The sequence below is a fragment of the Globicephala melas genome, chromosome 2 (genome assembly GCF_963455315.2).
Source record: "Globicephala melas chromosome 2, mGloMel1.2, whole genome shotgun sequence".
Lineage (NCBI taxonomy): Eukaryota > Metazoa > Chordata > Mammalia > Artiodactyla > Delphinidae > Globicephala > Globicephala melas.
In genome coordinates, this window is record NC_083315.2 from 144,169,220 (window position 1) to 144,190,438 (window position 21,219).

Sequence of the window (21,219 nt, forward strand, 5' to 3'; positions counted from 1 at the left end):
TAATTCTGTCCTCCTTCGTTGCTCTGAAGCCATTTTAGCACCCAATCTGCTCAGCCAGTAGCAGCCGGGCGTTCCTGTGTGTTATGTGTTTTTGAGCTCGGCTGGCTTGCTTCGCTCTGAGATTTAGTTTGGGAGCCCAGCGCCAGAAAGTGTTTATGAGCTTTTTCATCCTGCTGTATTCTGACTCACCTTTGTTTGGTGGCACAGAGGGTGGCGCTTGACTTAAGCACTCTGTTCTTTGCAGGGGGCCCCAGATCACGGGGGGTCCTCGGGCCGGCATCGCAGCCAGGCTGAGGAGTGTGGACCATCACCCTGTGGTGTGCTATGGGCAGGCATTTCTGAATGCCTCAACGTGGGGAGACACTGCACTCCACAAACTCCTTGGCATGTGACCTTCTCAGAGTCTCTCTTGCCAGGGTGTTTGTTCATCCATGTGACACCCAGCTCATAACAAACTCTCAGTGGCTGCTAATTAACCACGGTGCGTTCCTTTCTGTTCAAGGGCCATGAAGCCATTACCAGAGACAACAGAGCCAATATTGCTCATCCGCCCAGCTCAGGACCTTGCTAAATCGGATGTCCTGAACACCTGCGTGAGTTCCTGATGTGCCCATGTGTCAGTCATGAGCCTCTGCTCTTCCTGTAGTCTAGACTCAGGGAAGCAGGAGCAAAAATCTCCTGGCTGTTGGGTTCCATGGAGCAGAGAGCCCAAGCCTATCAGGAGACCAGGTCTAGGCAAAACAGAGCTTTGAGGGTTAGATCCACAGCCTTGGTGCTGGTGGAGGTGAAGAGTACCAACCAGGGAATGTGCTAGGAGGCTCACTGTGGGGTAGAAACCGGAGGAGCCATGCCTTATCCTCTTCCAGGCCAAGGTCTGAGCCCTGCTTAAGGCTATTTCTGAGCACAGAGTCCCTATGACGGTGGGACCCAAAGATGCTGATGGGGGCATTTCCCAGGTTTTGCCTTGGTCCAGCACAGGACTGCAGTTGTTTGTGATGGTAGGAGTTTGCTTTATACTTCATCCCTGCTCAGCTGGCGCCCCTCTGTCATCCTCAGGCAGTTCACAATCTCTAGTGAACTGGGAGACCACTGAGCAATAGCAGGACCCTCAGGATTGGGACCCATGACTCCTCAGTGAATTCTACACTCCTTTGAGGCACTACCTAAAATTCAGGGAGAAGCTTGCCAAGGAAGAGGGACCTGGGGACAGCAGTGGAGATGGAGACGTGAGGTGCAGACCGTTATCCTTTGCAGGAACTCTCAGCTCCTGTTTGCTGGGGTGGGGGGTGGGGTCTTTACATAGAGTTGACATTCTGTGCAAGCTAGTGTGGCACTCTGTTGAGCTGTGATCCTGTTCAAGGCCCAACATAACCGCCTCCCAGAAGAGGAGGAGAAGGGGGAGGGGGAGGAGGGGTTCCAGACCACTGCCACTGCAGCCTGGGGAGACATCCTTCCGTGGCTGGAAGTGTGTTCATTTGTGACATGGGAGTATAGGGTTGTCAGGGCAAGTACTTGAACCCGTAACTGAGTGGCAAGATAGTTGGCCAAGTTCTTAGTTGCCATTGGTTAACTGAGCATAAAGACGCTTCCCTAAAGAGTGATGTTTGGAATGAGCCTGGAGCTTGGTATGATGTGGGCGTTGAGGGGATCCTAAATCTGTCCTCTTTTGTCTTGTGAGTGGAGTGGCTGCCCAGTGGTTCTCCAGGTGAGGGGTCAGCAAACTTTTACTATGAGGGACACATAGTAAATAGTTTCGGCTTTGCAGGCCCTAGCATCTCTGCTACACTTACTAAAGAAGCCATAGAAAATATGTAAACAAGTGGGCCTGGCTGTCTTCCAATAAAACTTTATTTACACAATCAGACCGTGGACCCAATCTGGCCCGTGGGCTGTAGTTTGCTGACCCCTGCTTTAGCTCACGATAGGTGCCCAGCAAAAACTTGGGAAATTAATTTGTTGAAGATAGGTGAGTAGGAACCTCTCTGTCCATCCAGTTCTTTGATTTTAACTGTTTTCACAGGCCCAGGTTCTGTGTTCCTGCCATGGGGTCACAGTGGCAAGACCCTTACCTCCTCTTCACTCCCCTCCCCCAGCTTTGACAGATCACAGGCTCATTCAAACCCACCCGCTTAATGGAGAGCAGAGTTTGTGCGCCTTCCAGGATCTGTTCCCCTCCCCCTCCCCACCCAGGGCCTTGCCTTTCCATCCCGTTTGCGGGACACACAATTTGTAATCTCCTTAAAGCCCAAGAAGCAAGGTCTCTGATTCATGTAGATTAAAATCAGCTGCAACCTATTAATGGCCCAGAGCCCAAGACAGATTTTAGGAAACAAAAACACTGGACCAAATTAGACTGAACTGGCCTCTGTCTCCAGGGGAAGGAGGTGGGGTAGGAGGCTAGGGGTGAGGGGAGTGGCCATGTGGTTTCAATTAATTTGGATTCTCTTCCTGAAGCTAAATTCACCCAACACAAAGCATGTGTAGCACCATGGAAGCCAGCAGCCTTGGAGCTGGGCTCTCCCTGGTGCAGCCCCGGGTCCTGTTGGGGGCCCCGGGGGGGGGGGGCGCTGGTTGTGTGTCTGTAATTAACAGGTTTCAAAGTGGTTATATTGGAAAAGAGAATTTCAGTGGCGCGTTAAAATTCTTTCATTCTTTCATCAGCCATCAGCCAGCGTCCCGAGGCCTTCAGCAAGGCCCTGGCCACGTATGGCTTCAGAGCTTTGAATTCCCATGCTCTCGTTTGAGAATGTGGAGGCTTTTGCCTCGGGTTTTATTAGGCTGATGGTTACCATGATTTTCATTATGTTTATTGGTTACTGGGCTCACAAAACTGTTTCTCTCTTCCTAGAGTAAAAAAAGAAAAAGAAGAGCCCCTGCCTTTCTAGAAGTTGCATAACGTACAAGCTGTGTCTCCCTCATGGGAAAGGGCTGGCTCTGCCTCTGGGCCGGTATGGGGTGGTGCCGGGTAGGGGTGGCGGGGATCCCGAGGCTGGGAGAGGCAGGGCCCCCGGCCAGCACCCCATCCTGACCTCGCATCTGAGGAAACTGAGGCCTAGAGAGATGCCTCCTGCTGCACTCCTACTCTCAGACTCTCAGTCCAGGGTTCTTTTTCCTCTTGGTACATCAAAGCTGTGAACAGAGCTGCAGAAGTAGAGAAGGAGTCTGAATTCTTTGGGGGCTGGTGCTTTGGGACAGTTCTAAGAGTAGAAGGAAATGGTGAAATTCACGCGTGGCTTAAAATAAAACACTGCAGTGGACAGGGGACTGATTCGGGCCAGTGTGGTGCGTTCGGAGCGTGCCCCTCCAGAAGGGGGCTCTCGGGCGCTGGACCGCTGCACTGAGGCCCTGAGAGGAGGAGAGGAGAGTCACCGGAGCCTTCACTTGGTACCCACAGCCCTGGGCTGCGGAAAGGAGGGAAATAGGTACCAAATCCCACAAGCCACAGAGATGATTTCTTACTTCTCTGAGTCTAAAACGTCTGAAACCTGGTCAAGCTCCCAGAATCACCATATCGGCCAACAGGAACTTTGGTTAAGCCTGCGTTATCTGATAAATGGAACCCCAGCCTGGCTTTACTTCCTATTTTGATGATGGCTACCTTCCAGAATGTTCTTTCATGGAGAACATGAAAAATATTGTGGGAGAAATGCTATTAAATAACTTCTGGTGCTTAAAGACAATGGGTGGCCTCCAGAGCAGTAGGCCTGGCTTTCAGTAGGACACAAGTAGTAAGATCTAGTCCACAAGAAAGCTATGAAGACGTGTTCAGAGAATTAGAGAGTGTCAGAGCTGGGAGGGAAATTCGAGTCCAGCCAGCCCAGAACTTCGTTTTACAGATAGGGAAATTGAGGCCTGAAGCCAGAGTAGGGGATCCAGCCCATGGTTTCTGTCTGTCAGGATTTGCTCAACTCTACCATTCCTTACAAGGCCACAGTTCCCCTTTGCCTAGACACTTTTTTTCATTCATTCAATGTTTATTGATTACCTCCTATGTGTCAGACACTTCTAGGTGCTGGTAATTTTGTTTCTTTGAATTTTCTGAGTTGGAATAAAAGAGGTCCATTTCTGTGGAATCCATTAAAGAAGGAAAGGAGAATCCCCCCGCCCCCAAGTTCAGGTTTTAGGAGAACTTTGTGAGACTGGGCATCCTGGGGAAACACCTGCCGTTCTGGGCGTGCCTCTTAGATGGCCTGACGACGTCACGTTCACGTAAGGACGGACTTAACCAGGATGCCTTCACTTGCAGTCACCACTTGGGTGACCGGCCCAAAGGATTCTGGGAGTGACAATTGTCAGGGATTCTCTGGATCCAAGTTTGAGCCAGTGCTGTTGGGAAGCCAGGCCAGTTGAAGGAGTACAGATTGTAGGGTCCCTCAGTCTGTTCCCCATCATTCTCCTACAGTTCGCTTGTCAGTCCTTTGCTCTTGTTTACCTCTGTGTGAATAATTCCTCGACTATAAATCAGAGAACTTCGCACTGGGTTCTGGATTATCTGTGATCTTTAACTTTCCCAAGGCAAAAGAAATTAAACCAACAAATCTCTTTGTTTCTCATGGTGTAGCTTCCAAACCATGGACACGTTGATCTGTGTAGACGAGCCAAGCCTGAGCCTACCCATCCCTCCCCACCCCCTCACGCTCGCCTTGAGCAGTCATGCATGCATTCATTCATGGACTCATTGGTTCATTCGACAAATATTCAGTGAGCAACTATGTGCCAGACTCCATTCTAGACACTGGAGATACAGAGTGAAAAAAGACAATGTCCCTCCTTACTCTGTTTACATTTTAATGGGAGCAACAGAATATAAGCAAACCATCTCTCTCTCTCTCTCTCTATATATATATATACACACACACACACACACACACACACGCACACACACACACATACATCAACTAGTGATAAGTGCCTTGAAAAAAGTAAAGCACGATAAAGAGAGGTAGGTGAGGGGGACACTTTTACACACAGTGGAGTCAGGAAGACCTCTCTGAAGAAGCGACATTTGGGCAAGGGTTGAATGAAGAGCATTCCAGGCAGAAGGAAAAATCAATGCAAAGGCCTGGGACAGGGACCAGTCTGATGTATTGGGGAACAGCAAGGAAGTCAAGATTGGAGCAGAGTGAGCAATGGGGACGACAAGGGTACATGAGGTTGGAGAAGGAAGCAGAGTCCAGGTCAGGGAAGGAAGACTTCGCTTGCGTTCTGAGCATCCTGGAACGTATTTGCAGCAGGAGAGTGATGTGGTAGAGATGCACATCGGAGAGCCGTAGAGAAGCTGACAAAGCAACGACGGCTCAGCTCAGGTTAAACATTTGCACTCAGACCTCTGGCATGTGGTAGCTGTACCTCATGGGCGGTACCTGAAGTGGAAACCTTTGAGGGCTACATGTTTTGACAGGGGGAGGCTGGGCCTGGGAGCTCACTACCTCTCTACCAAATAGTCTTAAGCCCCAAAAAAGGAAATGCTGCTGTTTAAATAGTAGGGTTGGGACCCGTGAGTCACAGAACCCTCAATCAACCAGGTTACCACCGGTAGGCTCTGGGAAATTGCTGATACCGGGTCTCAAGAGCCCCCAGCTGGGGAGTTGGGCTGCCTGTTGAGACCTCTGGGTGCCTTCAGAGGAAGCAGGCTCAAATACAGACCTGGCCTTTAGGGGATCTGGCTCACTGTATACTGTCTGGTCCGTTTCATACCCAAGCCCTTCACTTTGCAAAATGTGGGCCACTTTACTGGGAGCAGAGGGAAGAAGGAAAGGGCATGGACTTTGGGTTCAGTCAGCCCTGGGATGCAACCCTTGCCTCACTGCTTAACAAGCTTTTGGAAATGCTACCGAACCTCCTGCAATGGCACTGTCCAATAGAGTAGCCACCAGCCACACGTGGCTATTTAAATTTAAATCAATTAAAATGAAATAAAATTTAAAATTCAGTTCCTTAATCCCACTCGGTAGCCACGTGGAGCGGGTGACTATCATGGCACTGGACAGTGCAGACACAGAACATTTCTGTCGTGGCAGGAAGCTCTATTGGACAGTTTCACTTCTTTGAAAACGAAGGAACCCATGAGAAATGAACGTGTTAACACCACAAAGCACAGGGTACTTCTCCTGTCTTACAGGTACCCAGCAAATGACAGCCACCATGATTTACTGTATGGATGCCTGTCCTGGCTCGGCTACTGACCAGTTGTGGGGCCACTCAACCTCTCTGAGCCTTAGTTTTCTAATCTTTAAAATGGGAATAATAAGTAATGCTGGGTGAAGTTCTCACAGCCTCACATAATCCTTAGTTTTCTTAGTTCTCCCTGGACCTCTGAGAACACCCTCGCCAACCCTCAGCTGACGTATCTAGACCCGAGTTTGGAATCTCCAGTCCTGCCATGCTTGGTGGGAAGCATGATTTAGGTCATGGCTCGGTAATGGATGCTGGAGAGTGTAGCCATTTTGAAGGGTTTGAGCACGGTTAGTGGTATGAAGTTCTAATGAAACAAGTGGGCAAGTCTGCACAAGAAATGTAATCATTGTGACTCAAGTCAGATATTCCCCTGCTCTGGTGTTCTGAAAGCAGTCCTGTCTTGGGTCCCCCAGCCCTGGGCCCCTGCTGCCTTTGCCTGAATGTTCCTTCTCTGGGTGCAGCCCTCGGGGAGAGGCTCTCCAGCGGCCCTTCTGGTATCTTGGCCTCCAATCAGTCTTCCTCTTTCTACTTAGGGGCTTTGCTGTTGTTTAACGTTTATTAACTGCAGGCATTTGGTGGGTGGAAGTGGATTTGCCTGGGGCTGGAAGGAAGTTATTTGCCAGGCCAGGAGAAGGTGCAGGTTAAGAGCTGAAGCTGGAATCCCCTTCACCTGCTTCATACATTTCAGGGGAGATTTGTTTTCAACTCCCAAATTACCTGCTAGGATTTCGAGACCTGAGATCCTATCTCCCCTGGCTGTTTTCTTTCATTTCTGATAAGAAAGACAAAGAAAAAAAAGAGTGAGAGGCTCAAGAACAACCTTCTCCCACTCTTTTAAATTAAATTGCACACAGTGAGTGATTTTCTTCACTGTCTTCTGTAAAGCAGGCAGGAGACGGGCCTGTGCAGGCAGTCAGAAACCTCTGCTCTTAGGGACCTGGGGGATCAGGTGCAGCTGGGCTTTTACAGAAAACTCAGGGAAGAGCATGGACTGAATGTGTCCAGTGGAACTTTCTAAATCTCCTCCCTGCAAGCTGTCCCACGTGCAACTTTCTCTTCTCAAGTGGTAGCAACTCCAACCCTCAGGCTATTTAAGTCCCCAAACCTAAATGGAGTCATACTTGATCCCCGACTTTCTCTCACACCCCACTTTCAAGGTGCTGGGGCATCCTATTGTCTCTACATGCAAAACCTATCCAGAATCCACCCAATTCTCACCATCTCCTCTGCCGGCATCCTGGTCCAAGCCACCACCATCTCTTCCCTGGTCAACTGTGATAACCTCCTACCAGGCTCCCTCTTTCCACTTCCCCCTAAGTAGTCCCCCTACTTCTACTTGCCCTACCAGCATACTCTCAACATACTTTGCCTCAAACCCCCAGATGGCTCACAATGACTCCCATCTCACCCAGAGTAAAAAGCTGTCGGGGCCCTGAAGGATCTCGCGCCTGTTGATGCTGACCTTTCCGCCCTCCCCTCTCCCCCTCCCTGATTCATCTCCAATCACCCTGGCCTCCTTGCTTCCTTCAAACACACCAGATATGTGTCCACATTGGGGCCTTTGCTACAGCTGTTCCCTCACCTCTTCAAGTCTTCACTAAAATGTCACCTTCTCATTGAGGCTCCCCGCAGCCACCTAGCTCATCTCAAGCTCTCCCCATCGCCCCTTGCACCCCCACTCCCCTTGACCTGACTCTGCCTTTTCCCCCTTAATACTTAGCACTTTCTAACGTACAACAGTCGCCCCTCCAGGAGCCCTCACAGGTACCGGAATCCACACGTTTGCAGGTTTCTCTTCCGCAGCGGGCCAACTGTACATCATTTTGGTGTTGGTTGTATTTACTGTTTTCCTCTCTCCTCACTTCTAGAATTGTCATCTCCACGAGGGCAGGGACCCTGGCCTGTGCAGCTCACGGCTGTGTCTCCAGTGCCTCTAGGCGCTTGGCCCAGAGCTGCTCTTCTGCTCCCACCTGGCCCCCTCTTGGAGACATGAGCCGTTCAGGGAGCCTGCTCAGAGAAGGACTAGAGCTGACGTGAGCCTCGAGCGTTGCCAGGCAACAATCCAACAGGCCAAGGGTTAAACTCATAAGGGGGCCCCCGATAAGTTCAAGTTCAGAAGAAACAGAGCTAGAAGGAACTGTCCCCAAGCTCGTGGAGGGTAAGTGAGCAAGAAGTTGCCTAAATGATGGTATGGCTATGAGTAAGGAGACAAAGAAGGAGAAGGAGAACGAGAAGAAGAATCAGTAAAGACTCCTCACCCTTTTAAGATGTGCATCAATTCCTTGAGGCTATCAGCTCTCATGTTTTGGTCTTTGGGACTCCTTCAGACCCTTAAAACTTGTTGAGGACCCCCAAAAGCCTTTGTTTAATGTGGCTGTATCTGTTGTTAAATCCTGGGGTAGTCAGCCTCCAGGATAGCCCCCAGTGAGCCTTATCTCCCAGCATTCATGCCCCTGTGTAGTGAATCAGAGCTGGTCTGTGTGCAGACAGAAAATGGCAGAAGTGAGGATGTGTGATTTCAGAGGTTAGGCCTTGAAAAGGGACTACAAGTTTCTACTTGGTCTCTTCTACTGTCCACTCTAGAGAAAGCCGGTCACCATATTTTGAGTACACTGGGAGAGACCTACCTGAAGAGGAACTGAGGCCCCTCTCGAGCCAGCCACAACTGGCTTAAGGCTACAACCTCTTGAGAGACCCTGAGCCAGAACAGCCCAGCCAAGCCACTCCTGAATTCCTTATCCACAGCAACTCTGAGGGCTAACAAGTGACGATTGTGTGGTTTTTCTTAAATTTATTTTATTGATGTATAGTTGATTTACAGTGTTGTATTTAATTTCTGCTGTACAGCAAAGTGATTCAGTTATACACATTCTTTTTCATATTCTTTGCCATTACGGTTTATCACAGGATATTGAATATAGTCCCCTGTGCTATACAGTAGGACCTTGCTGTTTATCCATTCTATATATATATATGCTATATATAGCATTGCATCTGCTAACCCCAAACTCCCAATCCATCCCTCTCCCACCCCTCCTTCCTCTTGGGAACCATCTTCCTCTGTTCTCTATGTCTGTGGGTCTGTTTCTGTTTCGTAGATAAGTTCATTTGTATCATATTTTAGATTCCACATATAAGTGATATCATGTGGCATTTGTCTTTCTCTGTCTGACTTACTTCACTTAGTATGATAATCTCTAGGTCCATCCATGTTGCTACAAATGGCATTATTTCATTCTTTTTTTTATGGCTGAGTAGTGTTCCAGCATATATATGTACCACATCTTCTTTATCCATTTAGTGACAATTGTTTTAAGCCACTAGGTCTGGGAGTATTTTGCTACACAGTGATAGATATTTAAATCATTTACCATATTAAAAATTAAAACAGAAAACTGTTTAATAATTATTTGTTAATCCATTTAATATGTTTATATGAATAAATTCACATTTATTAATTCATAAAAACTGGTAACTTTGTTAATTTGTTTAAAATAACACAGTCTTACTGTAAAAACAACTGTGTTTTCCAAAACAAAAGAGAACAAACTTTAATGAGAAGAATGACAGTGTTTTACAGTTTTGCAAATCCCTTTAATGTCTGGCTTAATAGAAGACAGCTGGATTCTCATATCTACTTCTGCATTCAATCAGCTGTGATAACGTTGTTTTGGTTGAAGTTTATGAAGGAAACCCAGCGTCATATAGATACACAGCTGGAAAAGGGAGGAATATTTTTTAATAGCCTTCTTAGATAATTGTGGATACTCTTCCTTACACTATACCAGAACTCAATAAATGGTCGTTTATTAAAGGTTAGTTGCAGTGTGGAATCTGAAACTGTCTCAATGAACTCTTTGTACTTAGTTAGATTAAAATCTGTTTGGTCTGGGCTGCACTGAATGGATCTTTTGCCCATGCATGATTTTGTAATACCATGCATGGTCATTTGGAAAATATTGCTTCACTGAGTTATGCAGATCTGAGTTTGATCTATCTCATGATGAAAACTAAAAATTCACATTTGTTAATATCACCGCTGATCTCGTCAGAAACCTAAGTATTGAGAAGGTGTTAAGCTCACTGTGACAGATACAAGTTTTCAGAAATTCTAATTTTTGCTTGAAAGCTTTTATTTTGACAACAAGCACTGTGAATTATCTCTCTTGAAGTGACAGGTTCAGCTTGTTCATTTTGGAGAAAATGTCTCTAATAACCAAGTCTGAATAACCATGGGAATTTGGTCCTTTCGAGTAAACATGGTGTTTCATGAAAGTGGCCAGTTCAGCTCACAACTTAGACACGCTCACAAATGCTTTTTCTCCAAACAACCACTGTACCTCAGGATGCACCAGAAGTGCGTTACGCTTGCTTTCCAGTTTGCCACACACAATAGTCAAAAGACCTGGACTTTGGGCAAAACTTCATAGAATTAATAATTTTTACTGCTTCATCTTGGACATGCTTAAGTGAAACCGATTTCCTTTTTTTTTTTTTTTTTTCTGTCCTACGACTTAGCGGCAGTGAAGAATATGACAATTTTACCCAAATGTCAACACAGTGAGGCAGGCAAGTAACATCTCGGAATTATGGAAATAGTTTTGACTTTGCAGATACCTTCTTAGGGTCTCGGGGACCCCAGGGGTCCATAGAAGTCACTTTGAGACCCATTGCTTTAGGGAAATGGGTGTCACTCCAGCGTTTGTAGGTGAATGAGCTACATGCTAATACATGCATGTACCAGGTCTTTGTGTCAGGTTGTAATGGCCACCATTTGTTGCATAAGCTAGAAACATTGGCTTGTTAGATACCGGCTTATTCTTGTGGATGGACTAGACGAGACAGGTTCTTTATACAAGGGAGGTTAGGGTATTTTTATGCTTCTGTTTGCCCCTCTTATGAAAGGTATGTGGATGGGGGAGGAAGCTAGGTTCTGAGAAGTTCCTCGGATGATCAGCGTGGTATAATTAAGGTACACAAGGACGCTAACGCCTGCACCCCTTCCTTTATAACACTTTTCTTCTCTCCCTTTCATCCAATGAGCAGTGAAAGCTCAGTGGACTGCAGAAGGCGTCCTTTTCAGAGCAGTGGGGTCCTTCAAGCTCCAAGCCTGAAGTGGATAGAGGGCTCACTCACTCTGTCAGTGCTGCGATAAGGATGAGAGAAGCAGCAGGCCCGAGAGGCTGCATTTGTTCAAAAGGTCACGGCATCCATGAGGATTTTTATCATTGTGGAAGAGCTGTTGGCCTTGCCTCTCCTGAAGTCCTCAGCATTTCCTACAAAGTGGACTTAGAGCAAGACAGGGAGGGATGGGGTTACTTTTCAGTCTATTTCAGTTCAGCTTTTTGCTGCAGACGTGCAGAGTAGGTTTGAACCCGCACCTGACTGGGCTCAGCTCTTTGGTGAGTGATTGTGTAGCTGTTCTGCCTGTGATCGCAGGCCCTGTCTGCGGGCGAGAAACAACGAGCAGTTGTGTCCGGAGCCCTGGGAATTGGAGACCTTTCCACATCTGTTCGCCTAGTCGGGGGTGGGAGGAAATCACCAAAACCTTCCAACACGGGGCCAGAGCCAGGGCGACAAAGGGGAAGCCTTAAGCCTCTGGCGACCCTGGGTCATATGACCACCCCATGGTCCTCCCCCAGCCCCTTTCATCCCCTCAGGTCCCCAACGCTCAGCCTTTTCATCATCCCCCAGGTCAGCAGATCAGGTTTATGTGAGTCGACCAGAAAGCTTATCAAACGAAGGCAGAAGCAGGTGTTTGAAAACCTCCTCCCCCCGCTGAAAGCTGGATTGAACAAGGTTGTCAGTGTGGCTGAGGCCAGCATCCCACACTAATTGCGATTTCTTTCCTGGAGCTCTTTCCCTCTCCCTTTCCTCTCTTTCTGCTTTGGAACCCCTGGAGGTCTCTGGGAACCAGTCACTAAAACAAACCATTCAAAGAGCTAGGGATTTAGGGAAAAACAAAACTAAACTAAGAGATGTGACATCGTGAGCTGAACAGTGGCCTTTCTATGCCAGAGCCCAGGAACCACCATTCAGAGGCATCCAGAGGCTTCCATCCAGTGGCCTGCTGGAAGCAGTTCCTATGAGCTTGTAAGGATTGACGGCACATACCTTTTCCCGTCTTCAAAATCAGGAAGTCGTGTTGGTAGCTTGACTTGACCATGTTGGGGATATTTACATCACAGAAATCAACAGGCTACAATCCAGACTTTCTCCCCTCCGAGACTAGTTGTTAAACATTTACCAGCACATTTGCCAGCCTTCACTGTAGAGATTGTTGTTCAAGGTATGATTCTCAGAGCAATTATATGTGAATTTCCTAGGGAGAAAAGAAGGGAGGGGTGGGGGTATTGTTATTTAAAATGCAGATTTCCTGGTCAACCTGAACTAACTGAATCAGATTCTCTGGAGGGGGAGGCTGGGGAAATGCATTTTTAGCGAGGTTATTAATAAGTTCGATAAAGTTTGAGACTTCAGGCTTAGGGAGTGGGAAAGAAGAGTGGGTGTACATCTGGCTTTTGGCATCTGGAAGGAACAGCTGGCTTCAGTCCCAGTTGGCCTGCGCATGGACAGCTGTTTTCCCTCGACATATAAACTTCATGACAGGAAAAGGAGGTGGGAACTCTGGGGTCCCATCTACCCACTGACAACATGACTGGTTCTGCCTTGGATCTCAGGATGTCTCCACATTCTAACCTTGAGACTTGGACCCAGGACAGCATGAGCAAATGCCCAGACATACACATTAACATGAAGAAAGTCACACCATTCATACCATCGATAGGGTCAGTGGATGCCCTACCTATGCAGAGGAGCCCAGGCAGGGCCCACAGTCAGTTTCCACATTAGATTGCCTAGGATAGTGTTTTTCTTGCAGATTTGTACAGGTGTTAGCAGAAGCTTTCCAGATATGACTTATAAAGCAAGGACCTTGTTTACTTTAGCCCACTGGGCCTGGAAGAGAAGGTCCTTTAAAGAAGAAAGAAAAAGAGAAGAGAAGAGAAATCTTTCTTTCATCAGATGTGAAACAGAAACTTTGCAGAGGGCCCAACTCTGCTTCTGACCTGTTTTGCATCTACCTGGGGGAATAGTTCAGATTAATTTTCTCTGAGAACTTGACTGCATTTCCTAACAGTTCTTGGAGGTAGGTATTGGTGAGAAAGCAGAGACCAGACCAGGTCACATGAAAACAGAGCTGGTAAGTGGAAGGGCTGAAGTTTGGACCCCAATTCTGATGACCAAAAAAAACAACGCATTTTCCTCCCAAGCCCAATGCAGTATTTTTTCTGCATGTGGTTGGAGCCGAGAGGAGCCCTTAATAGGCAACTGGGACGGTGACATTGGACATCTGAGCTCAAATTATTGTGAATTTCTAAACCATCAGAGCTCCTTATATCCTGATGCAAATTCAGAAACATAATCCAAAGCCACATGTAAGACTTTCAAGGTTATAAACTATTAAATTACAGACTATTAGATTATTGGCTATTAGATTATCCACTGGAATGGAAAATTGAGAGTCGACCACGTTGATGAGTATAATTTAGGCACTCCCCGTATCAGGCATTTAGGTTCTAAGCAGTCTATCAAGTTCATGATCAGGGCCTACATGTTTGTTCTAACTGTTCAGGGCTTTTATTAAATATGAAACTTCATCAAGTGGGAGGGGGAAGTGGCCAAATAGCCTACTTCAGGAAAACAAGACGTGATGTCAAGTATCTTTTGCTGGATTTTATGGGCTTCTTCTGCCTAAAAACTCTCTGAGGACTTACTGTGTGTCAGGCACTGGGCTGGGTGTAGGGAAGAACAGGAGGCAGATAGAACGCATCTCATGCTCATGAAGTTTACAGTCTATTGAGAGACAGATACTATACAAAAAAGTATGAAAATAAATATATGATTATACCTTGTCCAGGAGGCAACTGAATACCCAAATCAGGAGAGCACTTGGCTGGGGAGTTGGCAACACAGAAGCAGAGTGGAGCTCTCATCGGAGGGCCCAGGTGAGATAATTTAGGAATGTGTGTAAAAGGAGAGGCGAGGTCTGAGGCCTGCACCCGGGGCTGCCCGTATGGAACTCTCTTAGGCAGAGGAGAAGGCAGGAGTCCTGGAAGCCATTTGAAAAGAGCGGTCAGTTGCATTTAGGAGTGGTTGGCACACAAATACAGAAGTCAGAAAAGCAATTCAGGGCCCCCTGGACACGTGACTCCCACCTCCTCCTTTCCCATGAGCCAGGCAGGCTGTCTGTGGGCCAGTGAGTGGATGAAACTGGAACTCCCAGAATCTGAACAACTAGCCGTGTCCTGGGCTGTCCTTCATGACTCTATCATTTTCTCTTTCTTCCTCAGTCCCAAGCTCCTCGGCCCCTTGGAGACGCTAAGTGTGTAGATGTTAGGATGAAAGCAAGTAAACCAGTTCACACTGAGGTGTGAATGCTGTTTAACCAGCTAGTCCTCGGTGAGCTGTATCGTTGAACAAAGGCACAACTAAATCTCAAATCTGTGCACTTTCAGGAAACCTAGTATGTTTAAGGCAATGCGCCTGGACAGGAAGACATTTGGGGAGGGGGTGTCACTCTGCTCCCCCTCCAGCTTCCTTCCATTGTTCCTGCAGCAGTTTCGCTTCTTCCTCCACTCCCGAATCCCTAGAGTCTTGAAAAGCTCCATCATTTGCAGAGTGGATCCTTTGGCCCCATGGCCATGCCCCTGACGATTACGTTAGCTAATAACAGCTAGCGTTAACTGAGTACTCACTATGTGTAGGTACTAGCTCCAGCACTTCACACAAGGTGGACCTTGTTTAGATGTCACAGCAACCCTCTGAGGTTGGGCCACTGTCATCATTCTATAGGGGAGGCATGGAGGATTTGCCATGTGGGTCAGCTGCCTGTGGACACACAGACAGCAGGCTGAGATTTGAAATAGGGTCTTGCTTCCCAGACCACACTCAGGGAGGTAAATCTGAGACCCCGTGTTTGGGCTTGCTGTCCTAAGTATACAAAAGTGAACCGCATGGGCTTCCCTGGTGGCTCAGTGGTTGAGAGTCCGCCTGCCGATGCAGGGGACACAGGTTCGTGCCCCGGTCCGGGAAGATCCCACCTGCCGCGGAGCGGCTGGGCCCGTGAGCCATGGCCGCTGAGCCTGCGTGTCCGGAGCCTGTGCTCCGCAACGGGAGAGGCCACAACAGTGAGAGGCCCGCGTACAGCAAAAAAAAAAAAGAACCGCAGTTGGGTTCTCTGAGGCGGCTCTTACTATGCCTGGCTCAGTTTGGCCCTGTCCTGAGGTTTTACAGGAGGACAGCCCAGGCCAAGCCCATAATTTCTGATTACAAACAAAATGGGAATTCTGTGAGGTGTCAGCTTCTGTCTCTTAAGAGAGAGGACCAAAAAACGTCTCCTGAATTTTCTAGAATGAGGTTGAGGACACAGTCTTCTCAGGCCAAACCTCCTGGGTAGAGCTTGCAGTGACTGCAGAAGAATATGGAAACTCCCTTCAGCATTTCCGAGGTGTTCAGATTCTTCTCTCTCTGGAACAAAGCCTTCGGAAGGTTCCATCACCCTCCCTCTCCTGGCTCAGAGGCCAAGCTACACTTTATAAAACAACCCAGGAGCATCTGATCTGAAGCATGTACCGGCTCGTGTGGGCAAGACAGTAATTACCTCCAATTCCAGTTAGGAAAGCTGAAACCTGCCTTTTTCATGCCTCAAACAATTATGGAAGCGCCTTTTGAAGCTCTGGATAGAATAGAAAAGCAAAACAAACCAGAGCCAATTAGAGCCTGGGATTTGAGGATGGCTTAGTTTTGTGCAGCAGGACTCAGGAGGAACTGTGGGAGAGGGTCAGGGGTCACCCCAAACCTCCAGCTGCCAACTGACTTTGCCTGTGCCAAAAGGACCATTATTTTGTATTTAAAATCAAGGCTCTTCTCCCTGGCTCGGAAACGATTTGCAGGAACGGCCTCTTCATCAGCTGTGAAGACTCCCTGATTAGATAAGGCCTGGAATGCATTTGATGTTGAGCAAAACAGTTCTCTGACAGCTTTCCTTATGTGCCATTAAAATGTTTTTCCCTCAGCTCAAACTTAGTGAGAGAAACTGAATCCCCGGGGACTCTTTTCTTTTGGGGTGCATATTTGAGGAATTTATGTGGCCGTTGTGCCATTTGAGTTTTAAATTCTCCAGCCCTGAAGCTCTTCTGGACTTGGTGGTGGAATCTGGCCATCTGGGGGTAGGCTGGGTAACTACCGCAAAGCAGACTACCAGGCATGAGGTCAGAGGTCAGAGGTCAGCAAGCGGTCCTGGGGTGGAGTGGGAAGCATGAGGACTCAGGCTTCTTTGTAGAACCCAAGAACCATTCTGTGGTGTTCAACGCTGTGCCACAAAGTGCAGAGATGGAAGTGGAGATGGGGCATAGAGGTTTGAAGCTGGATTAGAATGGTCTTGGCCAAGATCTGTTCCTGAGAAAGATTGTCCAGGTGGCCTTTTGAATTAGTAGGATTGGGCTGACCATGAGGGCCACATGACACTGTCCTAGGAGGCTCCCCTTTTGAGTTTGGATTAGGGTAAACTGTGGGCACCAGAGAGCCCCAAGAGAACCTCCTCTTCTGTATTTGTGCCCCTATCCTAAGCTGAGAAGAGCAGCTTTCTCTTGGCCTTGGCATAGCTACTCAGCTCTCCATCTGCCTGTCATCCACCCACTTGAAATGGGCCTTGAGGCCTCCCTTTGACTATAAGAAACAGCCCTTATGGGAACAGTATTCCTGTAGAGCAATACAGAAAGGAATTTTGCTTAGGAATGTGTCTGCTGCACTCAAGATTGTGTGAATATCAGTATTCTGGAGATATCAAAACGGCTGGCTCTCTGACTATAAGAGAAGAGGTTCATGTCTTATTAGGTCTTTTGATAATCATAACAGCCAAGATGTATCACAGCTTTCCCAAGTACCATGCACTGTTCTAAGGGCTTTGTGTGGTCACTCATCTACTCCTTACTCCAGCCCTGTGAGGTAGGTGTTATTATTATCCTGATGGTGCAGATGAGGAAACTGAGACAAGGAGAGGTCAAGTAACCTGCCCAAAATCACACAGGGAATTAGCACTGCTCATAATGGACCAACAGAGAAAGCTACTGCCATGATCCTGGAATGGCTTCAAAGCACTGAAAAATTAAATAATAATAATCATATTAAGATGCTTAAAATTTAAAAATCCAACCTTTTCAGCCTGGGCAGACTAAAAGTATATGGATGGGGTAAACCCTGAGCAGGTAACCCAGTAGATGTTGGAATTAGAAGCCTCGCTCCTGTACACTCCTGAAGGAGCTGTGTCAAGACCAAGAAATATAAGCACATTGCAAGTACTACACTCACTACCCTAGAAGGGAGACGGGTGACACACGCCCACAGGCTCAAGCTGCTTTTGAAAAAAGTGCGCCTAACATCCAAAGCACATGATTAAGAAATGTTCTAGATACATCTAAGTTCTGACTGGAAGTAGAAATATTGATGCTCTAGACTTTGAGTTCTTTGCGTCTTCTCAAGAAGATGGGTGCTTCTGTAGCTCTTTAAGCACCATTTATGTGATTTCCCAACCTTTTCTCTGAGGTAGACCCCCGGCGAGTCTTCTCCAGCTAGCAGCAGAGACTGCCAGCTGCTTAGCAGGCTCTCAGTTGGGCTGTGAAATACCGTGATCGGGGTTCTCAGCTCTTCCATTTGGGTCCTACGGTAGGCAGAATAATGGCCTCACAATGATGTCTAGGTCCTAATCCTTGGAACCTGTGAATATGTTATATTATATGGCAAGGGAGAATTAAGGAAGCAGTTGAAATTAAGGTTGCCAGTCAGTTGACTTTAAAATAGTAGCAGCCTGGGTTATACAGGTGGGCCCAATGTAATCACAGGGTCCTTAAATGGGGAAGAGGGAAGCGGAAGAATCAGAGTCAGAGTGATGTGATATGAGAAAGGTTTTGATGGGTCGTTGCTGGCTTTGAAGGTGGGAGGGGGCCACAAGCCAAGAAATGTGGGCAGCCTTTTGAAGCTGAGAAAGGAAGAAAATGAATTTTCCCCTAGAATCTCTAGAAAGGAACACGGCCCTTCCAACATCTTGATTTTAACACAGCGAGACCTGTGTCAGACTTTTGACCTCCTGAACTGTAAGATAATAAATTTGTATTGCTTTAAGCCACTACATTCGTGGTAATTTGTTACAGCAGCCACAGAAAACTAATCCAGGGCCTGGTAGACAGCTACAACGTGAAAGACAACAAACTCCTCCAAAGGTCCATGAACTGGTGGTGGAAAACGTTGATGGCCACCTCAGCATTTTCCTGACGACTGTCTGGAAACTCTCACTGCGCCCCTGGCCAATTACAATCTACATGTGCGCACTCCAGCCATCAGAGTTTTCCCTGGATGGGGCCTCTTCTCAACTAGGGATGTTCCATTTCTGGGCAGTGTTGCCAGGGCTTTTCCCCAGTGTGGTCCGTAAACCCTGTGGTGCTACAGTGAGCTGCTCTTCACATGCATCCAAAATTCCAAACACTTCTGGCCAGCTCAAGGTTTGGGGGATTCTTTTCTCCCCTTCCAAATAGCCAGCCACAACTTCTCTGAGATGTAGAACATGGAATTAACATGACAGAACCTTGATATGCTAAGTGTGGGTGGACAACCTGAGCCACCCTTGGATTAGAGAAGCTATATGTTGCAAAATTTGTGATTTTCTCCAATCTTCCACTGTTCCTTTCACATGAACATCCAATGCAAACTTGTGAGCTGGGTTAAGAAACTAGAATTCCTGGGATTCTGGCTCAGCCTCTTACTAGCTCTGTGACATTAGGCGAGTTATTTAAATTCATTGTGCTTCATCTCTTATCTGTAAAATGAGGGAAATACATGAGTTAATATAGGTAAAGTGCTTAGATTACTGCCTGTCACATGTTCAGTGCTATTTAAGAGTTATTTGCTGTTATTATTACTGTTTGTGCTCTGGTTGTTATTGTTATTAAATGGGTCCCAAACATTAGGGGCAAGTCATTTGGCACATCGGGAAAACCAGCTTCTTCACGGTTTGCCATGTATTATACTTCCGGCAATTGAGATGAATTACCACCGCACAGAGTGTGGAAGCTCAGGTGTGTAACATCCTCTTTGAAAACTTTTCTTCTCACAAACATCTCCTTCAGGAAGCAGGCTCTTGTATGCCAGGGTCAGATGAGTAATTGTTAGGAAAGACAAAGCCCTGTGCTTAGAGTTATGCAAAGGTTGTGGAGAGGGGGCATCTCAGTTGCTGACTCACGCCTGCTGGCAACCCAGCCTGATTCAACCAGGAGCTCAGAGCTCACCACTCAGAGGCTCTCAGCTCACTGTGTGGGCAACCAGGAGCCCTGACATTTAGGCCTCTTGGTTCTTCAGCACTTAGCTCATCAGTCCCCAAAAGTGGTGATGGAGAAGGGAGAAGATTTGCCAGTTTTCAGCCAGAAAGCACCCCCTGTCCGCAGGACACTGCTTGCATTGGCCAGAGACCACTCATAATTAACTGCCCCTTCTGGATGTGGCAACCAGCCTGTCCTGGTGACCATGTGACCTGGGTCTGTGCAGAGGTAGCAGGCTCTTAGTGGCTACTTAGGGGCTGCTGTAGGATGCTTCAGCCTGTGACTCACCCAAGAGAGAAGTTCCTGGGCAGATAAGGGCTCAAGAGAGAAGAAAGTTACATCTGCACAAAGCTTCAATTATAAAGCACAATAATAACAATGAAAGGCAAAAATGCTCCATGCTCTTTGGTATCATGCAGACTGAAAACAGAACCAGGATTCCTGACTTTCTCTTACCTTGATCCCCATAAAAGATGTTTGAATTACAATATTTTAGCATGCTAAACCCATCAGAACAGCTGCCTGAGCTAACCTGGGAACTTAGACAAGTTAGATTCTTGACCTCCAGCATACAGGAGAAGGGGAGAAAGAAGGAGAGGAGGGAAAGAACAACCTCCTTCTGCTTTCTGTTCTGGCCATTTGGAGCCCAGGAGCCAGCTGAGCTGATGTCAGACCCAGGCACCCCAACTCCCAGGAGTCCCAGGAGAGCACCAGGAGCCAGGGAGATGCCTGTATCTCAGAGAAGCAGCACCTGGTAAGAGAAAAACACTACGCTGCACAGTCAGACACGCCCAAACATGTGTTCTTGTTCCTCCTCTTACTGGGTGTTGTTTAGACAAGTTACATAACCTCTCTGCAAACACGAGAAACTGCCTTGTACCTGTTGGTATTAGAAGGACTGTAAATACCAAGAGCACATTGGACGTTCAGTAGGCGAGCAGCAGATATTCTTATTATTAAATATAACAACCACTTGGGCCAAAGACCACCTAATTTATAGTCATCTAACTGGAAGAAAACTACAAGTCATCAGCTAATATATGTTCACGTAGAAAAACATCTAGAAGGAAACTCATGAAAGTTTTAATAAAGATTGTTTCTAGGCAATGAGATTGTGAAGAGATAGTTTTGTTTTCTTTATACTCTTTTGTATTTTCCAAATTTCGATGACAAATATCTGAACTTTTCAAAACATCACTGTTTAAAAAGTCATCAATCCCAGCTTCCTGGCTCCAGTCATACAATATTTGCACTAAGCCATCCAAATCCAGAGTTGTTCAACCTATTGCTAAAGCCATGGGGATAGACTCATGTAGAGAATTCCTTCTTCTGCACCATGCACCCTGAATGCAGCTCAACCCCCAAAAGGTTTTTAGCCCATCATAACCTTGCTAAACTATTTAAGAGAAAAACTTTAGCTATTGAGAACTATGTCACCCATCACATTTCCTGTCTTTTGCCTTCAGCTGCCAAGAAGCCTTGAACAAATTTAATGCTCAATTACAGTAGCGATTAACTCAGGTTTTATAATTATGTTCCCTTCCTCCGCTATGGTTCAAACTTCTCTTTTTCTTATTCATCTAACTTATTGTACACATGTCTGTTATTGTAAACTATCTCAAGAATACTTTGAAAGTTGGATATAAATCATAAAGTACAAACAAAATTAATG

General features: G+C 46.9%; 1 protein-coding gene across 1 annotated transcript in view; it reads left to right on the forward strand.

Annotated features, from left to right (window-relative positions):
• Positions 1-14,216, forward strand: part of RAD51B (RAD51 paralog B) — a 647,199-nt gene extending 632,983 nt beyond the window's left edge. Inside the window, exon 11 of the mRNA XM_060293640.2 lies at positions 14,096-14,216. Coding sequence (XP_060149623.1) covers positions 14,096-14,106 — 11 coding nt within the window. The 3' untranslated portion in view covers positions 14,107-14,216. The remainder of the gene's footprint in view (positions 1-14,095) is intronic.
• Positions 14,217-21,219: the final 7,003 nt, after the last annotated feature.